The sequence below is a fragment of the Cricetulus griseus genome (assembly GCF_003668045.3).
Source record: "Cricetulus griseus strain 17A/GY chromosome 1 unlocalized genomic scaffold, alternate assembly CriGri-PICRH-1.0 chr1_1, whole genome shotgun sequence".
NCBI lineage: Eukaryota > Metazoa > Chordata > Mammalia > Rodentia > Cricetidae > Cricetulus > Cricetulus griseus.
Window position 1 is genome coordinate 139014933 of NW_023276807.1, and position 21549 is coordinate 139036481.

A 21549-nucleotide genomic window follows, 5' to 3' on the forward strand; every position below is an offset into this window, starting at 1 on the left:
GGGACATTAGGCACTCACATGGTACACAGACATACATGCAGACAAATCATTTTTACACATAAAATAATAATGATTTCTTTCAATATTTTTAAAAACCAAAGTAATATTGTTGTCACCAGGGGCTGAAGTGAGAGGAGGTGATTACTAGGAGATGTTGGTTTTAAAAGGCATAAATTTTCAGTTAGATAGGAAAAATGAATTCAGAAGGTCTATTTACAATACTGTGAGTACAGGCACTAATAATGTGTTTTATATTTTGAAAATTGTTAAAAGATGCCTTGCACATGTTCTCCTAAAAAATAAATACTACCTGTCAAAAAGAGACCCAGATAATGTAACAATAGCTTTTCATATGAAAGCAGCGGGACTTTGCATTGAGGGGGAAACAGGCTGCAAGTCCTTACCTATGAACCAATTAGACGGCAGGGCTTAGAGTCTATTTCTGGCTGTACAACAAAGTCAAGCCAGGTCAGAAATACAGCAATTGAATGGAATGATGAAGGTCATTCTCTACACCCCACAACTTACACAAAAGAGAGTATTCTGCTAGAGTCATTTCTGAGACCAGCCAATTTGAAAGGATTTTGTGTCCTCAGAAAATTAACAAGAGAGATGATATCTCAATTCTGAACATCTCTGCCCAAAATGTAAGAGCACCCACATTTATAAAAGAAACATTAGTAAAGCTTAAATCACACATAGACCCCCCCACACACAATAATAGTGGGAAATTTTAACACCCTGCTTTCTCCAGTGGACAGGTCATCCAGACAGAAACTAGACAAAGAAATAACAGAGCTAACAGACATTGTGACTCAAATGGACCTAACAGATATCTACAGAACATTTCACCTAAACACAAAAGAGCACACCTTCTTCGCAGCACAGCATGAAACCTTCTTCAAAACTGATCATATACTTGGCCACAAAGCAAGTCTCAACAGACACACAAAAAAATTGAAATAACTCTCTGTATCCCACCAGAGCACCGTGGATTAAAGCTGAATTTCAACAATAGAGAGATGAGAGGAGGCAGGAAGTTCCATAGGTAGTCTAGTGTACTAGGGTCCAGTGATAGGAACTGCACATTGCTTCCTCATAAATGCCTGCTCAGATGCCCTTCCAACTTAGACTCCCTTAAATTTGAAACATGTAATCAGACTGAAAAATAACTAGAGTTTATTTGTGTTCTGAATCTGTAAGAGATGATCATAAGGGAAGACATATGATACATGCCCAATGGAATTTTTTTAATCTCTAGTATTTTTAGAATACATAGGTATTAGTTATTTTTTCATTGCTATCATCAAAACAATGGGTAAAAACAGTATGGGGTGGGAGGAGATACTTATCTTTTAGCTCATGGTTCTAGAGTTGAACAAAACTGAAAAGCTGTTTAGGTCATCTGATAAAAATAACAGCTCTGATTGTTCTTAATAAGACCCCCCAGAATCCTGATTTCTGTCTGGACAAGCTGTTGCTGACACCTGTAGGCTCAAATCTTCATGGAGGTTGATGGTGCTTATGTAGCCCCAGGCTTACCTACTTCACTGCTCTTCGTGATGGGCAGGGACAGGACCACTTGGCAACCCCCTAAACCCCAGAGTAAGTGAGAGCTTTAGATTTCAGGCCTCCATTTCTTTTTCACAGAAGCCTTCCTACAGAATTCATTTTAAAATTCCCACTAATACCAAAGGACACATTATAAAACAACATAATTGCTGTGGTTTAACAGCCATCAGCTTATCAAACATCAGTGTCCTGATAACGCATAGCCTGGAGGAAATTCTCCAGGGCAAATGTATAAACTCTAAGCAAAGCAAAGGGAGCTGTCTGCTGACCACTCAGTAAATGAGTGGAGAATGAATTCTAAGGGAAGAAGTGTGAAGTGCTACCTCCCCAAATTTCTAAGGTGATAACATTTCCATGTATACAAGGTTGGCCTCCTATTTGTTATAGTTGGAAAGTAAAATGCCTGTTGAATTGTTTGAAGACACACACATTATAAAGTTTTAAATTTACTAATATAATGGTTTGTTGGAAAACTCAAAATTCTGTAGAAAAAGTATGGAGTCTGCAAGCCATAATGACTTTAGTTTGGGATGAACTGAATCTGAAGTATCTATGGAGTTTCTCCTGGATGTGACCTTTCTAAGCCTATTTGGGAGCTACTTTACGAAAACTCATAGGCACCAATGGTTTTAGCCAAGAGTTTTTGTAATAGTGGCTAACAGTAGGCCATGTAGAAAGTAATACAATATGAAATTAATTATTACAGAGACCCAAAAATAAAGATGAACACAGGAAAGTCTGTGATAAAAAAGAGTATAAGTTTGATGTAATTAAATATGGAAGCTATAGGATAGACTTTTAAACTAAAATATTTTTTGCATTTTTTCTTTTTTAGTTAGTTTTATTTTAGATACACTCATATTTACATGTCCATCCACCCATTCCCTCGTCCTCCCATCTTCCCATGTTCCCCACCAACCCCCCCCCAATCCCCACATCCTCCCCAGGGATAGTGAGGCCCTCCATGGAGGGACCGGAAAAGTCTGTCACATCATTTGGGGGAGGGCCTAGGCCCTCCTTGCTGTATCTGAGCTGCAATAGTAACCCTCTATAGGGAATGGTAGGGAATGGGCTCCCAAAGTGCATTTGTGCTATAGGGATAAAAACTGGCTTCACTGTTAGAGGTCCCATAGACTGTCTTGGCTTCCTATCTGGCATTGGTTCAGTCCAATGCTGGTTCCCCAGCTTTACATCTAGGGTCTCTGTGTTCTCACTAGGTCAGGTTAACTGTTTCTGTGAGTTTCTCCAGCACAATCTTGTCTCCTTTGCTCATCCCTCCTCCCTCTCTGCAAATGGATTCCAGGAGTATGGTTCGGTGCTTAGCTGTGGGTGCCTATTTCTGCTTTGATCAGCTACTGGATGAAGGCTCTAGGAATGGTAACCAAGATAGTCATCAATCTCATTATAGGGGAGGGGCATCAAAGGCAGCCTTTCCACCATTGCCTAAATTCTTAGTTGGGGTCATCCCTGTGGATCCCCTAACATTTCCCCTGTGCCAGACCTCTCTCCAAACCTGTACTGTCTCCCTCTATCAAGGCATCTCCTTTCTTGACCTCCTCTATTCCTTCCCTGTCTTAGTCCTCCTGTTCTCCTCCCCCCTCCCCTTCTCCCATTCCCACCTCCTTCCACTACCCCCACTCCCAATTTGCTCAGGGGTTCTTGTCCCTCTCCCTTTTTTCAAGAGACTATGCAATCTTCTCTTGGGATCCTCCTTGTTTCCTAGCTCCTCTGGCAGTGTGGATTGTACACTGGTAATCCTTTGCTCTATGTCTAAAACTCATATATGAGTGAATACATACCATGTTTGTCTTTTTGTGACTGGGTTACCTTACTCAGATGGATTCTTCTAGTTCCATCCATTTGCCTGTGAATTTCAAGATTCCATTTTTTTCTGCTGAGTAGTACTCCATTGTGTAAATGTACCACATTTTCTCTATTCATTCTTCAGTTAAGGGGTATCTAAGTTGCTTCCAGGTTCTGGCTATTACAAATAATGCTGCTTTGAACATAGTTGAACATATGTCCTTATTGTTTGAAGGTCATCTCTTTGGATATATGCCTAAGAGAGGGATTGCTGGATCTTGAGGTAGATGGATTCCCATTTTCCTCAGAAACTGCCATAATGACTTCCAAGTGGTTGTACAAGTTTGCACTCCCACCAGCAATGGAGGAGTGTTCCTCTTTCTCCATCCTCTTCAGCATAGCAAAGTGGTAGGACACAAGATTAATTCAAAAAAATCAGTAGCCCTACTATATACAGATGATAAATGCACTGATAAAGAAGTCAAAGAAACATCACCCTTTACAATAGCAACAAACAACATAACATATCTTGGGGTAACTCTAACCAAACACATGAAAGACCTGTATTGTAAGAACTTTGAGGCTTTAAAGGAAGAAATTAAAGAAGATACCAGAAAATGGAAAGATCTCTCATGCTCTTGGATAGGTAGAATCAACATAGTAAAAATGGCTATCTTGCCAAAAGCAATCTAAAGATTTAATGCAATTCCCATCAAAATCCCAACACAGTTCTTCACAGACATTGAAAGAACAGTACTCATCTTCATATGGACAAACAAAAAACCCAGGATAGCCAAAACAACCCTGTATAATAAACGAACTTCTGGAGGCATCACCATCCCTGATTTCAAGTTCTATTATAGTGCCATAGTCCTGAAAACAGCTTGGTATTGGCACAAAAGTAGACAGGTTGACCAATGGAATCGAATTGAAAACCCTGATATTAACCCACACACCTATAAGAAGCTAAAGTTATACAATGGAAAAAAGAAAGCATCTTCAACAAATGGTGCTGGCATAACTGGATTCAGACATGTAGAAGATAGTAATAGATCCATATCTATCACCATGCACAAAACTTAAGTCTAAATGGATCAAAGACCTCAATGTAAATTCAGTCACACTGAACCTCCTAGAAGAGAAGGTAGGTGGTACCCTTGAATGAATTGGTACAGGAGACCGTATAGATGACTACAAACTGGAGTCAGAAATAGGTTGATAAGTGGTAGTTTATCGGGGAAAAGTACCAGGGAACCAGTGACCAGGTTTGCACCTTAGCAGGACAGGCCCAGAAATGCTTCCTAGTCAGCTCAGCCCAAGCGGGTGTGGTCAGCGGTACCTCTTAATCAGGGTTTCTCCCTACAAGACCGCTTCCTGAACATAATACCAGTAGCACAGACATTGAGTTCTACAATTAATAAATGGGACCTCCTGAAACTGAGAAGCTTCTGTAAGGCAAAGGACACAGTCAGCAAGACAAAACAACAGCCCACAGAATGGGAAAAGATCTTCACCAACCCCACACCTGAGAGAGGGCTGACTTCCAAAATATACAATGAACTCAAGAAGCTAGCCACTAAAACACCAAACAATGCAATTAAAAAGTGGAATGCAGAACTAAATAGAGAATTCTCAATAGAGGAATCTAAAATGGCTGAAAGACACATAAGAAAGTGTTCAGTATCCTTAGCCATCAGGGAAATGCAACTCAAAACAACCCTGAGATACCATCCTACTCCTGTCAGAATGGCTAAAATCAAAATATATTTTTATAATTGTGATTAAAACTTAATCTTAAGGAAATGAGGTATTTATTATAGCAAAAAAATTATATAAGATAGCAATATTATGTTTAGTGAATTAAAGTGGATCACTTTTTTTTCCTTCTTTAAACCTCTGTGTAATTTTTCATTTTCTCTTTCAAACTATAAGTCATACCTTCAGGGCTCAAGGCAGTTGCCAACCAATGTCTAGATGGATGGGATTTCTATTATACTTCAGTTTATGGTCCATGGAGACAACCCAACAAACAACTACAGATAAATAAATGCTTCACACAATGTTAAACCAAATGCTCTGGAATTGAAATAGCTCATGAAACTTGGAAGTGGACCCAGGCATCAGAAGAGGTTTCCACAGCTTAACATGACTATAAACAAGTGTTCTAAGTCTAGTCGACTTAAATACCACATGCAAATATCAGGTAAATGATTCAGAGTAACAAGGCAAAGGAATGATATGTGCTAACAAGAAAGCACAAGAATGGTTTGCATCAAACACAGACAGACAGAAAGCGTTGAGGTTGGAAAATTCATCACCATACTCATTTCAACTACAACTATGTGAAAAGGCTTATTCTCCAAAGACAAACAGACTCACACTAATGAGACTGTTCACTCTCAATACAAAATTGTACAAAGCCCAAACCCCTGAGACAATTAGCCAATTGAATTATTCAGGCATATATATATATATATATATATATATATATATATATATATATATATATCAATTTTCTTTCAGAACCACATAGTAAAGCAGATCTCTCAGCTTGGGTTGAATTTTCACTTGTTACTGAGTCTTTGGTTTCTGAATAATCACTTCCAGCCTTTGAGTTTGGCCAGGATTGTTTTCAAACTGTTGATATCAATGTGCTACTGGGCATGTTTTTTCCTTCTAGTTGGATCAAGGGTGTTGAACTGTTCTTCCTAAAGAGGAAGTAATAATGGATTTGAAGAGGAAAGTTTTGAGCCACAAACTTTTTCAGCATGACTTATCTGGCTTAACCTGCTGTAGGAACATTATCTTTAGGGGTACATATTACATGGGGATTTATCAGGATCTGCTTAGGAGAAAGGGTTGGAAGACAATCCCAGAAATAATAACAATATTAAAAGAATGATTCGGACACTGTTCCTTTACCTCTTCCAAAGCGCCAGCTCTACACATCAGATTAAGTTGGCTGTCCTGGGGAGAACTGAGTGTGGTACAGGGAAAGCAGCTAAAGATGGGGTAAGGAGAGAAAGGACACATTTCCTTCTCCCCCAGGAGCTGTCCAGGCCTTCCCCAGAGACCTGGGCATTCAACAGCAAGCATGAAATAGTTACTCAGCAATTCCCTTGTTCATATTTAGATGCTTATATTAGTCACGTCTAAATCTCCTGACTGCTTTTAGCCTGGATAATTTGATTTAATATATAGAAGAGGGCCAACAACTGGGCATGGCCATTTGGGTGCACCACTGGTACCCAGAGAAACACATAAGGGCAGATGCTCATGCATCATGACGATATCAGCTTCACTGTAAGTAATCCCAAGACCTAAAGAGACAAGATCCTGCTATGCACCAGCAAATTGTTTTCCTGTAATATCAAGCCGCCTTCATCAGAATGCAGACTTAGCAGTATGACAAAGGATTCGAGCTTTCTACATACCTGTATCAGAGCAAAGTAACATCTCTGTCCTACAATCTCTGACTGAAATACTAGGGTAATTAAATTACCAACATGGGCAACAAATATAGAAAAGATATATAAATCATAGATAGTAACAAACCAACACAGAGATGTTGCAGACATCTCAAAATACTATTTATGCTTACCCCTGTTAGTAAATTATAGCTTCTGGCCAGTTACTAGACCTCACTATTTAATACACTAATAAATAAGCAGACATTTGACTATTTAATGGATGTTTTTATATTTCTAGCACTTTAGCGACTGCATTTTAATATAATTCTCATTATTTTAACTCTGTGTAATTTACTTTAGGACAAAACTATTATTCCGGAAAGGCATTTGCCTTCACCAGATTGACAAAGGAGTTCTGGCCATAAAAAAGTCAAGAAAGGGAGTATTATGAGCACATATATCATTAGATATCAACCCTTGGATATTGTAAAGGAAATGAAAACACAATTAATAAAATTTAAATTAATTAATATGTTCATTGTTCTGCTAAAACAACCTGAGTACAAATTTGGCTGCTGTAACATGTTATGTATTCGGGAAGCTTCTACCATGCTGATCCTGGCCAAGTGGCTGTGTGGCCAGTTTTCTCTATTTCTCTATTTCTCTACAAATGCACTCTTCAAGCACTCTTTGAAGATAAGAAAATCAATGTTCTTCATTCCTTTCTTATAGCTATTAAATGATAAAGCTATAACATGAAAAATAAAAGACCCAGATACAGATATTAGGGTTCAAACTTCAAACTGAAGATCAGAAAAGCAAAGCAGCTGGTCACTAGCTCTTACTCTCAGACTCAAAGGGCTGATCCTGTCTCCATGAGTTCTCACCAAGCCTCTCCTCAGCATGGCTGGGGAATCCTGAGACTTCAATGTCCTCCAATCCTCAGTCTGGCTGGAGAATGAATGCTTGACACTGAGACCTTGCTCCTGTCATATATACCTCACTAATGCTGGGATTAAAGGTGTATGATCCCAGGAGCTGAAATTATCTTTGTGTGAGCTGTTTCTCTTTAGGAACGGATCAATCTTGTATAGATCTGGGTGGCCTTGGACTCACATAAATCCTTCTACCTCTTCATCCTGAGTCCTAGGATTAAAGGTGTGTGCCACCACCTCCTAGCTTCTGGCTGTTGGGATTTAGGGTGTGTGCCTGGCTTCTATGGCTTGGGGTTGATTTTGTTCCTGAATCCCTCAGTCAAGCTTTAATAAATCATAAACAATATATCACTACATTAAGCAGTACAGCTAAGCAGTGATGTAATCATGTATAGAATCTCAAAAACAACAACAAAAAAAAACTCCATGGTGATAACTGTTATAAATTATGTTGCCAAGTGATCTAGAAAAAGCTTAAATTATTTTATAACCTTTTAAAGAAAAGCATACAATTATGAAAATTCCACATGGAATTCTTAGATCACTCAAATATACCCCAAGCCCAAGGCCCAAGAAATAGTAAAAAAAAAAAATGACCAAAAGCAAAATGGTGTGTTGAGGATGAGGATGATGATGATGATGATAGTTGGAGTCTTAAGTACCCACTCTTCTTAGTGGATGGAACAACTAGGCAGTCACCAATTAGGGAAGTAGAGAAATAACACATTTCACTCCCATTATAATCCAAAGAAAATTGGAAACACATGTCCATGCCACAAATAATCACAGCAGTATATAATTGAAGGGCACTAAGAAGATGGGAGCATCTCATATCTATCAGTGGAAGGATAGACAGATAAAACATTACATATCCATTTGATAGAGTTTGATGTCATCATACCTGATATGGATTTTCCCTGAAAGTGTACTGAAAGAAACTTGTGTGGTCTGATATCATCCCACATATGGCCAACTTTTTAACATTGAGACACCATGTTGTCATCTACAAAGTTCACACTGAGAACCACACAACTAAGCTACAAAAAGCATTTCATAAAATGACAAATCAGGGTGCTGCAGAGATGGCTGTCAATTTTCAGGTACATTCATAGCTATCTTTGGCCAGATGCAGGTCATGGGCCTCAGGCTAGACACACCTGCAAGTTTCAAAATGAGCAAACTCGTGGAGATTAGTTTAGGCTAGGGATTGTATTAAAAGGGAATACAGAGCAAAAGATACAGCTTTTTTGCAGCAAAAAGGTAAAATTAGGTTGTAGTAATAATTGCGTAACTTTATAAATTTTATAAATACATTAAAATTGCTGAATCGTACATATTGAAAAGGTAGACTTACTGTGTTGATGACACCTTAGGAATAGTTACTTTCTTTACTGATTTATTATTTGCCAATTCAATCCTTGTATAGAATGTATTCTGTTCACAGACATCCCTCCTCCCTCTCTTACTGGTTTTTGTACCCCACCGTTCTCTCCACCAAGCTCCTATGCCACTTTCATGTCTTTTTCCTTCGGTTTCACTTTGTAAAAGCTGTTATTTTTAAGAAGGGAATGAATGAAAAGAAAGACATGCTCTTATCTGAAATAGAACATCTAGTGACTAGCTACCAGAGATATGGGAAGAGAACAGAACACTTTAAGTTCTCAGGACATCAATCCACCTTCAAACACTTGACCAGAGCACATAGGTCACTTTAGCATAAAGCATGCTGTGTGTGATCCCAGACTTCTTGTTAGCCAGTTTTCCCTTTCCTTCAACATGTGCTTAAATACTTATAACAGATATAAAGAGAAAATATTATAAATTGAAACCCAGATATAGCATGCAACCTAGAAAATCCTCTTGCTGAAATACAGCATTAAAGTTTATGATAGGTCATTTCTTTCTCTATATTGCCATTGTTGGAGTTCACAGATATGGTAAGGAAGCCCTAGAAGTACAGCCTATCACATCAAGGCACCTGGCATGCAGAAAGGCTGGGGTGCCTCTTAGTGAAGCACAGTTATGAGGTATATTCTAGTCAACACTTTGTAACTGCAGAATTCTCATCTTTGGCATGATATGAGGATCCCCCAGGACAAAGGGTCTTGGAGCAAGACTATTTCTAACTACCTATGGACAAGAGCTGGCCAAGTAATCCAGGTAGAATGTCTGGTTTTGGTGTTTTGGGACCAAAGTACACTTAAATAGCTTTTACATATGCCAGAAAATTAAAAAAAAAAAACTCTTAATTGGAGAACAGTAATAAAACAGGGGAAAAGAAAAATGTTTTTCCTGTGAGATGGTAATATAAAAATAAGATACTAAATGACACTTTAAAGTTGGTTAAACAAAATCAAGAAGTAAAACAAAATCAGAAGTGTGATCAGATGCCACTAAAAAGTGTGATGAATATTCACAGTTTTCAGTGAATATAATTCACTTATTCATTCAAGTCATTGCTTTTATATCAGAATACCATGGCTATCAATAAAACCAAAAGAAAACAAAAAAGCCAAAAGTAGATAACTTGTTCTATTCTACCAGAGCCTGAAATATGTGCAGTAATGCTCTGAACACTGTAAAGGAAACAAGAAAATTCTATCAGGAAACAGTGTAGAGCACTGACTGCCTCAGGAGTCCTGAGATCTGAGACATGCTTCACAGCCCCCTATTACCAAGCAAATGATGCTAGACATGTCAATTTGATCTTATGCCTTAGAAATTGAAGTGTGTGCCTACCCATCCTTCGACTCTCATCAGTTCATTATGGGGCTCACATCTAAATATGCTTTGGAAACCATCAAATCCTCCATAAGCTTAGACTGGCACTTTCATTAGAGTGTTTGGAAACAGAAGCTCCTGGTAGCCAATGGTTACAGTTAATGTCGACAGTGTATCTGGAATTTCCCTGTCCAGTAGCATGCAGTAAAGCCCATGAGCACACAGATGGGCAAATGCCGAGGGCTTCAGTGTCTATTCATGTAATCATTGTAATTTCACCTGGATTTCATTTACATGTCAAAATAAGATCATATCCAGCCAGGTGAGGAGAAAAAGTCAGAGTTCTATCAAAATCCCAAACTGAACAGCAAGCACCCTGTGTTTTGGTTTTTGTTGTTGCTGTTTTGTTTTGTTTTTTATTCTCCAAGGTATGTGCTCATCAAACTTATTTGACTCTTAATGAATGACAGAACTTTCCAACTACAGACAGATCCACTTAAAGGAGCAGAAGAACAGTGGCTGTAATTGCGACCACATTAACTGAGCTGTTTTTATGTAAATGGCTTCTTCACTTCTGATGGAAAATGCTGTCCTTGGGAGTAATGAAGTGCTTGAGCAAAATATGATTCCTCAAAATTAAACTCTGGAGGAAAATAATTTCAACATGGCATAATTCTGCTTTGCAATATTGCTGCCGGGTCATAAGCAGGCCTGCATCTGGATCGCTGGTGAACAGAGACTAAGAGATGGCTAAATACCTTCGGGTACACTGTGAAATAGTAAAATCTAAGCAGTCTGTCTTTTTAGAATTTGGGGTAACAAAATAATTCTGTTTTTTTTTTCTCAAGCACTGGCAAATCCACACCTTGATAGCTAAAAGTCAATTTAAGCTTTCCCTTCCCAATTCAGTATGAAAATACGCACGCTGGCCCACACTAGGATGTGACTTCCTCTTGTGGGTGTCATGGTGAGAGAGAAAGCAATGTGATCATGGATGGATGGGTTTTATATCCTTCTGAATTACATCACCTTGCTATAGGGAATTAAAAAAAACAACACAAGAGGCAGAACAACTTCAGAAAAGGGCTTCATACTTCTTGTATTTTTTAAAAGGCCTTTTCACACAAACCCATTCCACCAGGCCTACTAAAGATCTCAGGGCTGTCTAGGGACCAAGTCACATTCCAAAGTATGTCTCCACATTGTCTTTTTCTCTCTGGCCCAAATCGTTTTCTGGAAATACTAACAAACTCCTCCCTTGAAGTTCACACAGCAGGCATTCAGCACTTGTCATTTTCCTGAAGGTGTGATTGTTTTCAGTCGCCAAGATGTCAAGTAACTGTCATCGATAATAAAAGATGGAGGCACTAGACAAAGAACACAGTCACACCTCTACAGCAAACAGGGGTAAGTTTTCAGTCATGCTGTCCTCTTCCTGTGTGGATGGGGAATCTCTCCAGCAAGTTCCCAAGAACACAGCAAGTGACCACACTTACAAACTTGACAACTTATAAATAAGTAACTTTAACACAAGGCTCATAATGGGGCAAGCAACTCCTACAAAGGGCTATATCTCAGAAATGTTGACTCATTAGTATTTCCTACCCCATCTCAGTGTTGCCTGCAGAACTTAAAGGCATTTCCAACTTAAAGGACAGGGCACTTGGCTAGGCTTTCTGAATGAATTGCTCTCACCATGTGACCTGTGAGTGAGACTTCTTCAGAGCATCAGTTGTCACAGACACAAAGGCATTCATGTCCAGCAACTTCAGACTTACTTTCATTCCTGTGACTCTGGTCCCCATCAAGAGGAGGTGCTTTAGGTGTCCAGGCTGGAGTGGATCGGTCAGGGGAAATAGTGGGTGCCCCTGTGCTCTCATTATATACTGTATTTACAAAGAAAATACCAGGCACTTGAACTTCACCATCAGTGACTACAGGTTCACTGCCATTTGATTTCAAATAAACCTTGTTTAGTGTTCCTGAAAGACAAAATATATATACATACATATTTTAAACATTTCTCAAAGTATTTATTCATATAAAAGTAAACATCAAGAAAATGTTAGTGTTATTTGCCCATCTATCATACTACCCAGCCAAACACAAAAAGCAAGACAGCAGTCACTAGGACCACCATCTTCAGGAGGACAGTGGTAAGTGATTGTTTCCTCTCTCATGAATCAGACAGCTTTCAAGGGAACCTTGATTTCTCTGGTATGGCTGTATCTGGCACACAAAGAATGTGAGGCAATTCTGTCCCAGCTTAGACTCACCCAGGAATAAAACACAGTGAGTCCAATAATGTTCTTTTCCCACTGTTTCGGTTTCTCTATATCACACATCATCACATGGTCCTGACCTAGGGCACACAATCTACATGGCTCTATACCATACCTGCCACCCAAAGGCAGCAAAACCTGCTCGCTTTCAGCCTTATATATCTCAAGGGTTTAATTAAATTTGGGAATAGCCGGACGTTGGTGGCGCACACCTTTAATCCCAGCACTCGGGAGGCAGAGGCAGGCAGATCTCTGTGAGTTTGAGGCCAGCCTGGTCTCCAGAGAGAGTGCCAGGATAGGCTCCAAAGCTACACAGAGAAACACTGTCTAGAAAAACCAAAACAAAAATAATAAAAAAATTAATTTGGGAATAAACAAAAATAACTAGACTAATTTACCACAAAATAGCATAGAAATAAAAAATGAATGAAGCTCCAGTTATAGCACAAAATAAATGGAGAAGGTAAATTACTTTCATCTTTAACCAAAACAACATAAATGTATGAAATAAGTGTCAATAAACTCAGATTATGAACTAACTGGTCACATTCACAAAACAGAGAAGCAAATGTAAGATTATTGATAATTCCCTTGTTTGTTTTTAGGCAGAACTTTTAAGGCCATAGATGGTGGACAATGCTTTGAGAGTGTATCACTGTGGTTAAGCCAACAATGACAGCAAACAAATGTGATATTGGCCCTTCCTTAGAAACACCCAGAAGGAAAAAGAAAAAAAAAAAAAAAACAGAAACACCCAGGGAGAATCTTTTTCTAAAAATCATTCACAGTGAAGGATCTAATTGGATCTCATTTTTCTAAATATTCCCATGGGCCATTAAACACAAAGGAAATATAAATACAATATTTACTATCATTCTATGAAAAAGAAAGTTTTCTCTGCATGAGGAAAACTTTAACTCCAAATCAAAATAGCCAAGCAGCTGTCCCTGGCTAACTAAGGTCAACAGCTTCAGCTGCCAAAGGATTCTAAATAAAACCTGGAAACAAAGCAACCCTCATGATGCAGGTAACACCATGAGTGGCTTGTGAGGAAATGTCAGGTTTACATGGAGAAGCAAGACACCTGTTCCACTGTTTTCAGTTCTCAAATGATTTAGAATCTATCACAGATCACAAAAAAATGCACATCTAAGCTTCATTATTACATAAATGCATTGCAAAAGCTCAATAATTTTACACATGACTCCCTGTGAATATGACCAGTTAATAATCTGAGTTTATTGACTCTAATTTCATATATTTTGTCATTACTTGCAATTTCACTTCTATGTTAATGACTCCATTTCCTTGCGTATTTCTGCATGGATTTTCCAGATAACATATTTCTGTTAATGTGGCTGTATAAGAAAGATCCACTAAGATGATTCTTACCATGCTAACTCTGATTAAGCAGCAAACTCCATCAACATACTTCCAGCACATGCCTATTCCTTACATCTACACCCCTGGTAATCCTACTAAAATCAGTTCCTTGCCATATGAACTGCTTCAACAGTTGTTCTTAATATTTTTGTAATCATTAGTCTTATTAATAATCTTGCTTATATTTTTAACCTCACCATGGTGGTGAACATGCTACTAAGCATCTGCATGGCCTAAGAAGTCTTTGGAAACAATGGTGTTTGTGGAAAACACTAACTTGAAAAACACATTTCTTTAAAATAACAGGCAGCTTCCTGTCCCTTAGCTTTGTACAGCAAAGCAATTTGTCAGAATACAGAGAAAGATAATATTGGACAGTTGCTGAACCTGACATTCCTGAAGGATATTTAGGAAGAAGGGGAAAGAGAAGAGAAAGGGGAGGAGGGGAAAGAAGACTGATGGAGCAGATGGTGGGAGCTGGGGGAGACTTAAGGGGTGTACTTGCAAAAGTTGGAACTGCCTAGAAAATTTAAGTATCTCTGGAAACTGAACACTTCCAACATAGCTGGTCGCCACCTAGTAAGCATTTTTCAAAAACATAAAAATGAGGAATCAACAATCCTAAATGATCTCAGCCAGTACCATGGTGAGGAGTGAAGAGATGCTGAGCACAAGGGGCCCAGAACACCCAGTGCATTCTCCCAAAGTCACTCATCCTTGTCTCCATTCTGATCTTCATGGTGCTGGAGTTAACAGTACAATGTCTGCAGAACTGCTCACCTTACTTTAAAATCCTATCTCTGCCACTTTCTACCCTTAGTTGGGCAAACTCTCAAGTGTCATGAAATAAGGAAAATAGAAGCACTCTAAAGTTTAGAGGCTCACTGTGAAGATTTCACTAGTGGATGCTTGTGTATAAACACTTAAGCAGCTCTTAGATCATTGTAATGTCTCAATTGCTGTTAGTCATTTCAGAATGAAACAACAGAATGTTTTTCTTAGTACTGTTAAGATAGTTTTAAATCTCAATTTTCTTTTACCATAGTGTGGTCACCAGCATCACAAAATGGCTAGAAAAAAGGTTAAGCATTTAACATACTTTTGGAGTGAAAACACAATGGCTCTTTCAAGCTAAATTATCAGTAGATGGTAAATTACATAAAGGATGTATGGCTCGTAAGTATCTGGGCTCTAAAACAAAAACAATTTGTTTTGGGTTTTTTATTTTTTTATTTTTTTGCAGATTTTTTTTATTTGATTTAGAAACAAGATTGTTTTACATGTTAATCCCAGTTCTCTCTCCCTCCCCTCCTCCCCTACCCCCCCCCAAATAAAACCCTACTTATCACATATCCTTTCTGCTCTCCAGGGAGGGTGAGGCCTTCCATAGGGTGTCATCAGAGTCTATCACATCCTTTGGGATAGGGCCTAGGCCTACCCCCATGTGTCTTGGCTCAGGGAGTATCCTTCTCTATGTGGGATGAGCTCTCAAAGTCTGCATCTATGCTAGGGATAAGTACTGAACTACTACGGGAGGTCCCGTAGATTTTCGAGGTCTCCTCACTGAAACCCATGTGTCTGGGGTCTGCATCAGTCCCATGCTGGTATCACAGCTATCAGTCTGGGGACCAAGAGCTCCCCGTTGTTCAGGTCAGCTGTTTCTGTGGGTTTCACCAGCCTGGTATGGACCCCTTTCCTCATCACTTGTCCTTCTCTGCAACTGGATTCCAGTTCAGTTCACTGGTTAGTTGTGGGTGTCTGCTTCTACTTCCACCAGCTTCGGGATGAAGGCTATAGGATGGCATATAAGTCAGTCATCAATCTCATTATCAGGGGAGGGCATTTAAGGTAGCCTCTCCTCTGTGCTTAGATTGTTAGCTGGTGTCATCATTGTAGATCTCCAGAGATTTCCCTAGTGTCTGATTTCTCTGTGAACCTAAACTGTCTCCCTCTATTATAGTATCTCCTTTCTTGTTTTCTTCTAATCTTCCCCCAACTCAACCTTTCTGCTCCCTCATGTCCTCCTCACCCCTCTTCTTCTCCCCTTCTCATTCCCCTAGCTTCCTCCCCACTGCTCCCATGCTCCCAATTTGCTCAGGAAGTCTTGTCCCACAAAAACAATTTAACACGGTCTAAGAAGTAACTATAGCTCTAATGACAATTGCCACTTGATAACACTGATTTATAATGAGAAAGAGCACAGAAGTCAGCGGAATAATGCTTCCTCTGTAATGGGTACATCCTGGTTCTTTGAACCTATGACTGTGTGGCTTTGTATACCTTGCATGACAAAGGGGGCACTGCAGATGCAATTAAACTAAGGATCTAAAATTAGAGCATAATTCTGGATTTTTCAACAGACTCTAATATACTCACAGGAGTCCTTCTAAGCATAAAGCTGTGTGTGTCAGCCATAAAATGTGAGAAAGACTCAAATAGACAGTGTTTTTAGAAAGTAGAAAAGGCAATGAAATGGATTACTTCTTAGAACTTCCAGAAGGAATTTTGCCCAGTGAAACCTAATGTTTGACCTTCATAACTCTAAGATAACAGAGGCATTCTGGAAGATACCAAGAGTGTGATCATTTGTTATAGCTGTAATATAGCCACTAAGACCCTTCAGTATAAGCATCAGTGAGTTGACCTTCTAGCCAGCCTATGAAGTGAGTAAATGCATTTAAGCATTCCTCAAAGAGTATCACAGAGAAACCAATTAAATTTTATGATGGGTAACTTGCCCAAGAACAGAGTTAGGACACAGACATACACATAATACACAATTGTCACTCTGAACAATAGATAGATTTAGACAGAAGTTCTGTCCTGCCCAGTACCACAGCTGTTTAGTCCCAAATAAACACACAGAGGTTTATATCAATTATAAACTGTTCGACTGATGGCTCTTATTAGTTAGCTCTCTCTTAATTATTTACCCATTTCTACTAATCTATGTATCTCCACATGTTCTTGGCTTACCAGAGAATGCTCAGGGATCCTACTTTTCTGGTAGCTACATGGCATCTCTCTGACTTCACCCACTAATTTTTTTTTATCCCTGTTTGGATTTCCTACCTGGCTAAATCCTGCCTGTACATTGGCCAAAACAGCTTTATTCATCAACCAATAAGAGAAACATATATTCACACTATACAGAGGGACATCCCCCATCAGATACATGCATACATACTTACATACATATGCACATATACATACATATATGCAAAAATAGATACATAGATACATGACAGATAGATAGATAGATAGATAGATAGATAGATAGATAGATAGATCATTATATGCTTGCAGAATCTTCCTTTGATGTCTTTAGATGTGTGTAACACATTTACTTCACATTTTCCATGTTTCAGGAATGCATAATTATTCTGTCTGAGAACATATGATTTAGTAACATGTTCCTGCCCATCCAAATGTGCATAGATTGCTTAAATAAAGCAAGCATGAAATCTTAAAAATACAAACCGTGTGCTTTGAGAATGATACACATAGGATGGTCTCCTGACTAAAACTGAGGGAGCAGTCATCATTTCATTTGAGAAAGTTAGAAAGTATTTCTTAGGGAAAAGCATCCTTGGAAATCTTCAAGATTTTCTAGGTTGGAACAGAGTATTTGTGGGGAGTAAGAGGGGTGTTAATAGGGAACAAGACATTTTCTAAACAGAACAAAAGGCACAGTAAGCTTTGCAGGAAGTGATTAAAGAGGGAAGGCTGGAATGCAGTGGAGGTCAAACATGAAGGCTAGCTCATGTCAAAGGTTTGGAACATATCATATTGAGATGAAGCACTTTTAAGAGTCTTATGGGAATGACCACTGTGTTGGGAAGGTGATGTTTAAAGGGATCAAGCACAGAGCAGAATTAGAACCTAATGTTACAATCTAAATGAGAAAGCTAGACTCTGACTCCACAAGCAAAACTAACAAGTGTTGTTTCTAGGCAGAGGCATTTAATCGCTGCTACAACAACTTCCAGACTTTTTACACAACAGCCACAAAGTTTAGGATGACAGCTGTTCTGTCAGTTAAGATCCTGGAAGACCTGGATGGTAAACACTCCCCCCCACCAACATCCCACAGATCACTTGTAGATTGAGTGAGAAATTTGCCTGTGTTGGTTTAAAACTACTAATGTCTTGAGATTTGTTGTTGTTACATAGCAGTGTCTAACCAATCCTGGTTGATGAAAGGGATAATGGAGAATCAAACTCAACCTGTAGAGTTTTATTTTGTTGTAATTGTTTTGCATATATTTGGTACTAAATCCTTGGCAACATTTAAGGGAAAGGGCCAAGCTGAAGCAATGTAAAGCCCTTCTGTGGAATGCCTAGCCAGGCTTCCCACAAAACGGCCCCTCCATCATGCTCTCTGAGCACATACATATGCTTACACTTTAGGAAAGGCATCCATGCGGAATTGTTTGTCTCCAGCCCCAGAAGAACACCCAGAACCTGCTCTGGCCACCGCTGCAATTGTTTGTTGGATGTATGAATGATAAATGGAGTGATAGGAATGGGTGACATTGCCAATAAAGGAATGAGTGTAAAATGAGAATGGAGCTTAAGGCAGACACCTTGACATTCACTGGACAAACAGAGAAAGATGAGCTTACAGAAACTAAACACAGAGAGAAGACACAGACTTCTTGTTTCAAAGTCTGGTTCAAATAACTATCAGTTCCAGATACAGCATATTAGTTTTTTTTTTTTTTTAAGGCTTTGGTAGCCGTGATAAGAAAGCTCCACTGGCATAGATAAAAAGGAAGATCTATTGCAGTGAGGGGAGGATGGATAGAGGCACGGGGATCTCCAAGGGATATCACTGGTGTGGGACGTGAGACTGCATTTTGCAGCTCAGGGTCCCCAGGAGGATGTGCTGTTTGGTCCAAGGACAGCACTTGGAGTACAAACCCTTTGATCATCATTTCAGGAAACCTGAGGCATAGATCTGACTTCAGCCCAAGGACTTTATGAAGACACATGCTTGTGTCTGAAAACTCTATTGGTGAATCTGTACAGAAAGCCAAAGTTATGGAAAGAATCTGAAGATTTATATAAGCAATAAGAAATGAGGTCATGACAGGTCATCGGGAACCTTATACTTTCTGGTGTAAATAAGAACCTGGGGAGTGTTTCATTGGAAAATGATGCTCAGAACCCAACATTATGAATTAAGAAGCCCAGAGTCTTCTACTTCCAAATGTTTATAAAAGCTATAAGCTATTAGGAAATTTTCTAAGAGAAAAAAAGAATAGTTTCTACTTCAATACTCTCAATTTCATCTAGTCACTTGAGGTAAGGAAAGCCACTTTTGAAGACTGTTTTTCTCTTGAGTTCAAGAGACATGGGTGGGAAATGTAAATTGCATTTCCTGTGGTCTCTCTACCACTCTGCCTTTTCATTCTTCTTCATCTCAAAATATGAAAATCCTAGCAAGCCATATCTAGAGTTTTCATAGCACAAAGAAAGCTAGAGAGGTGACCTCAGACCCATCTCCACCAGTCTACAGATAAAACAAGAACAATTACTTATTGACATTGATGAGTTTAAGGCTTTTGTGTACAAGACTTCGAACAGCCCAGGAAAGAAAGATTCAGCATCCTTCCAGTGAGACTTTTTGATCACAGTGTTATTGAAACAAAACTGACTTGAACAATAGTTTCAAAAGTCAACTCAAGTCAGACCCCGTGACTATTAAGATTCTATGGCACATACTCCACCCATCTTACCCCATTCTCCACACTGCACCAAGTACAAGTGTTAAAAATCCCAACCAAGGGGCCAGAGTGTGGCTTGGTGGCAAAGCAGCGGTTTAGCACATGGGAAGCTATACTTCAGCCCTCCATCCCATAGAAGTAAAGCGTCGGGGGTGGGGAGGGGATTGGTTATCAATGAAGTCATCAATGCCAAGATGAACATTAAAAAGCCTCAGCGCCAAGTCTTTCTAAAAGTACTATGACTTCAAATCTTATGTTACAGTATAACCTATTCTGGTGTGACTTTTTTCAGTAAAATTGTTCAGTTCTATTCTCTTTCTGTATGGATTCTGAAACACATCTTGTTTCAGAGACCATCCTATCTCACTGTACACTCTCAGCTCCCTTGTTGAAGACTGAGCGAGCATACACACACAGGAGGAAGGGAGCAGAGTTTGATCCTTGGTCTGCTCTACAGGTCGCCATGTCTGTTGTAATGCCAGCATGTATGTGGCTTTGATGTCTATGCCTTTCAAATTCGTTGTTTTAAATTGGCAAACATGATGGTCTTTTGCCCAATATTGTTGTGGTTATATAGATGTCTGTTGAGGTTCCATATGAATTTTAGGATTTGTTTTCCTACTGGAATTTGGCTAGATACTGAATCAAAGCTAAGAACTGTTTTGGGTAGTGCAGTCTCTATAACAATATTAATCTGTGGAATCAGTGACTATAGAAGATCTTCCACTTATTTCCATTTCAGTTAGTTCCTTCAGAGTTCTATAGAATTTGATGATCAGGTAGGCAGTCACCTTTCTCAAAATTGTTTCTAATGACTTATTACTATTTTTTCATGTTGTGGGCATCAATGTGGCACTAAAACACAATCAATAAATGTAAAAAAAATAATATAATGGATCAAGCAAGAAGTTTTGTTTATAGCAAAGGAAACAACAGGCAAAACAGAAAGATGATGGAAACTGCATCTGATAGAGGGTCAATGTCCAAAATATATAAGGAACTCATGCAACTCAGCAGCCACAAAACAGCCCAAGATCTAAAAATGAATAAAGAACAGACTTCTCTTCAATGAAGACAACAGAAATCAGCATTGAATGTTAAATGACATTAATACTCAGAAAAACAAAACAAAACAAAAAAAACCCTCACTGAGATATCACCTTACTGGTATCAGGGTGGCCATTGTGTCACTGTTTACTCTGGATTCAAGTGGTCCCTCATGGATAAAAAAAGGGAGGGGGCTCTTGAGATAGAAAATTACAAGACCCACAAGGTCCCTCCCTGTGGTTATATAGGCAGTAAACACTTGCTGGGAGAAAGGACTTCAGTAGGGCTGCTTGCAAGTTGTCCTGTAAAACCCAGGGATGCTGTTTTCATGAGTCATCATCCATGCTTGGGAGGGATTTCTGGTGATGCAGTTGCATGAGTCTCCCATGCTCCTGAAGGCAGCCCGAGTAACTCATCCGTTTTTGAAGGCTGACTTGAGTGGAATCATGTCTTTGGTCTGTCAACAGTGCTATATCTAAGGTGAACAGATAATTATTCATGTCTTCCCGGGAAACATCAGACAACACATTAGGCACCAAAACACGGGCAAAAAAAATCAAAGTAAATAGAGAGACTATATAAAACTAGGAAGGTTATGAATAGCAAAGGAAACAAGATGAAAGGTAAAGGAGAGAGTATTTGCAACATGAAACCCAACAAATACCAA

The 21549-nt window shown here is 39.1% G+C and overlaps 1 protein-coding gene across 1 annotated transcript in view; it reads right to left on the minus strand.

Moving 5' to 3' along the window:
- Corin (corin, serine peptidase) overlaps positions 1–21549 on the minus strand; it is a 174417-nt gene that overhangs the window by 144698 nt on the left and 8170 nt on the right. The window contains exon 3 of the mRNA XM_035453040.1: positions 12220–12423. Within this exon, the coding sequence (XP_035308931.1) occupies positions 12220–12423 (204 nt within the window). The remainder of the gene's footprint in view (positions 1–12219; positions 12424–21549) is intronic.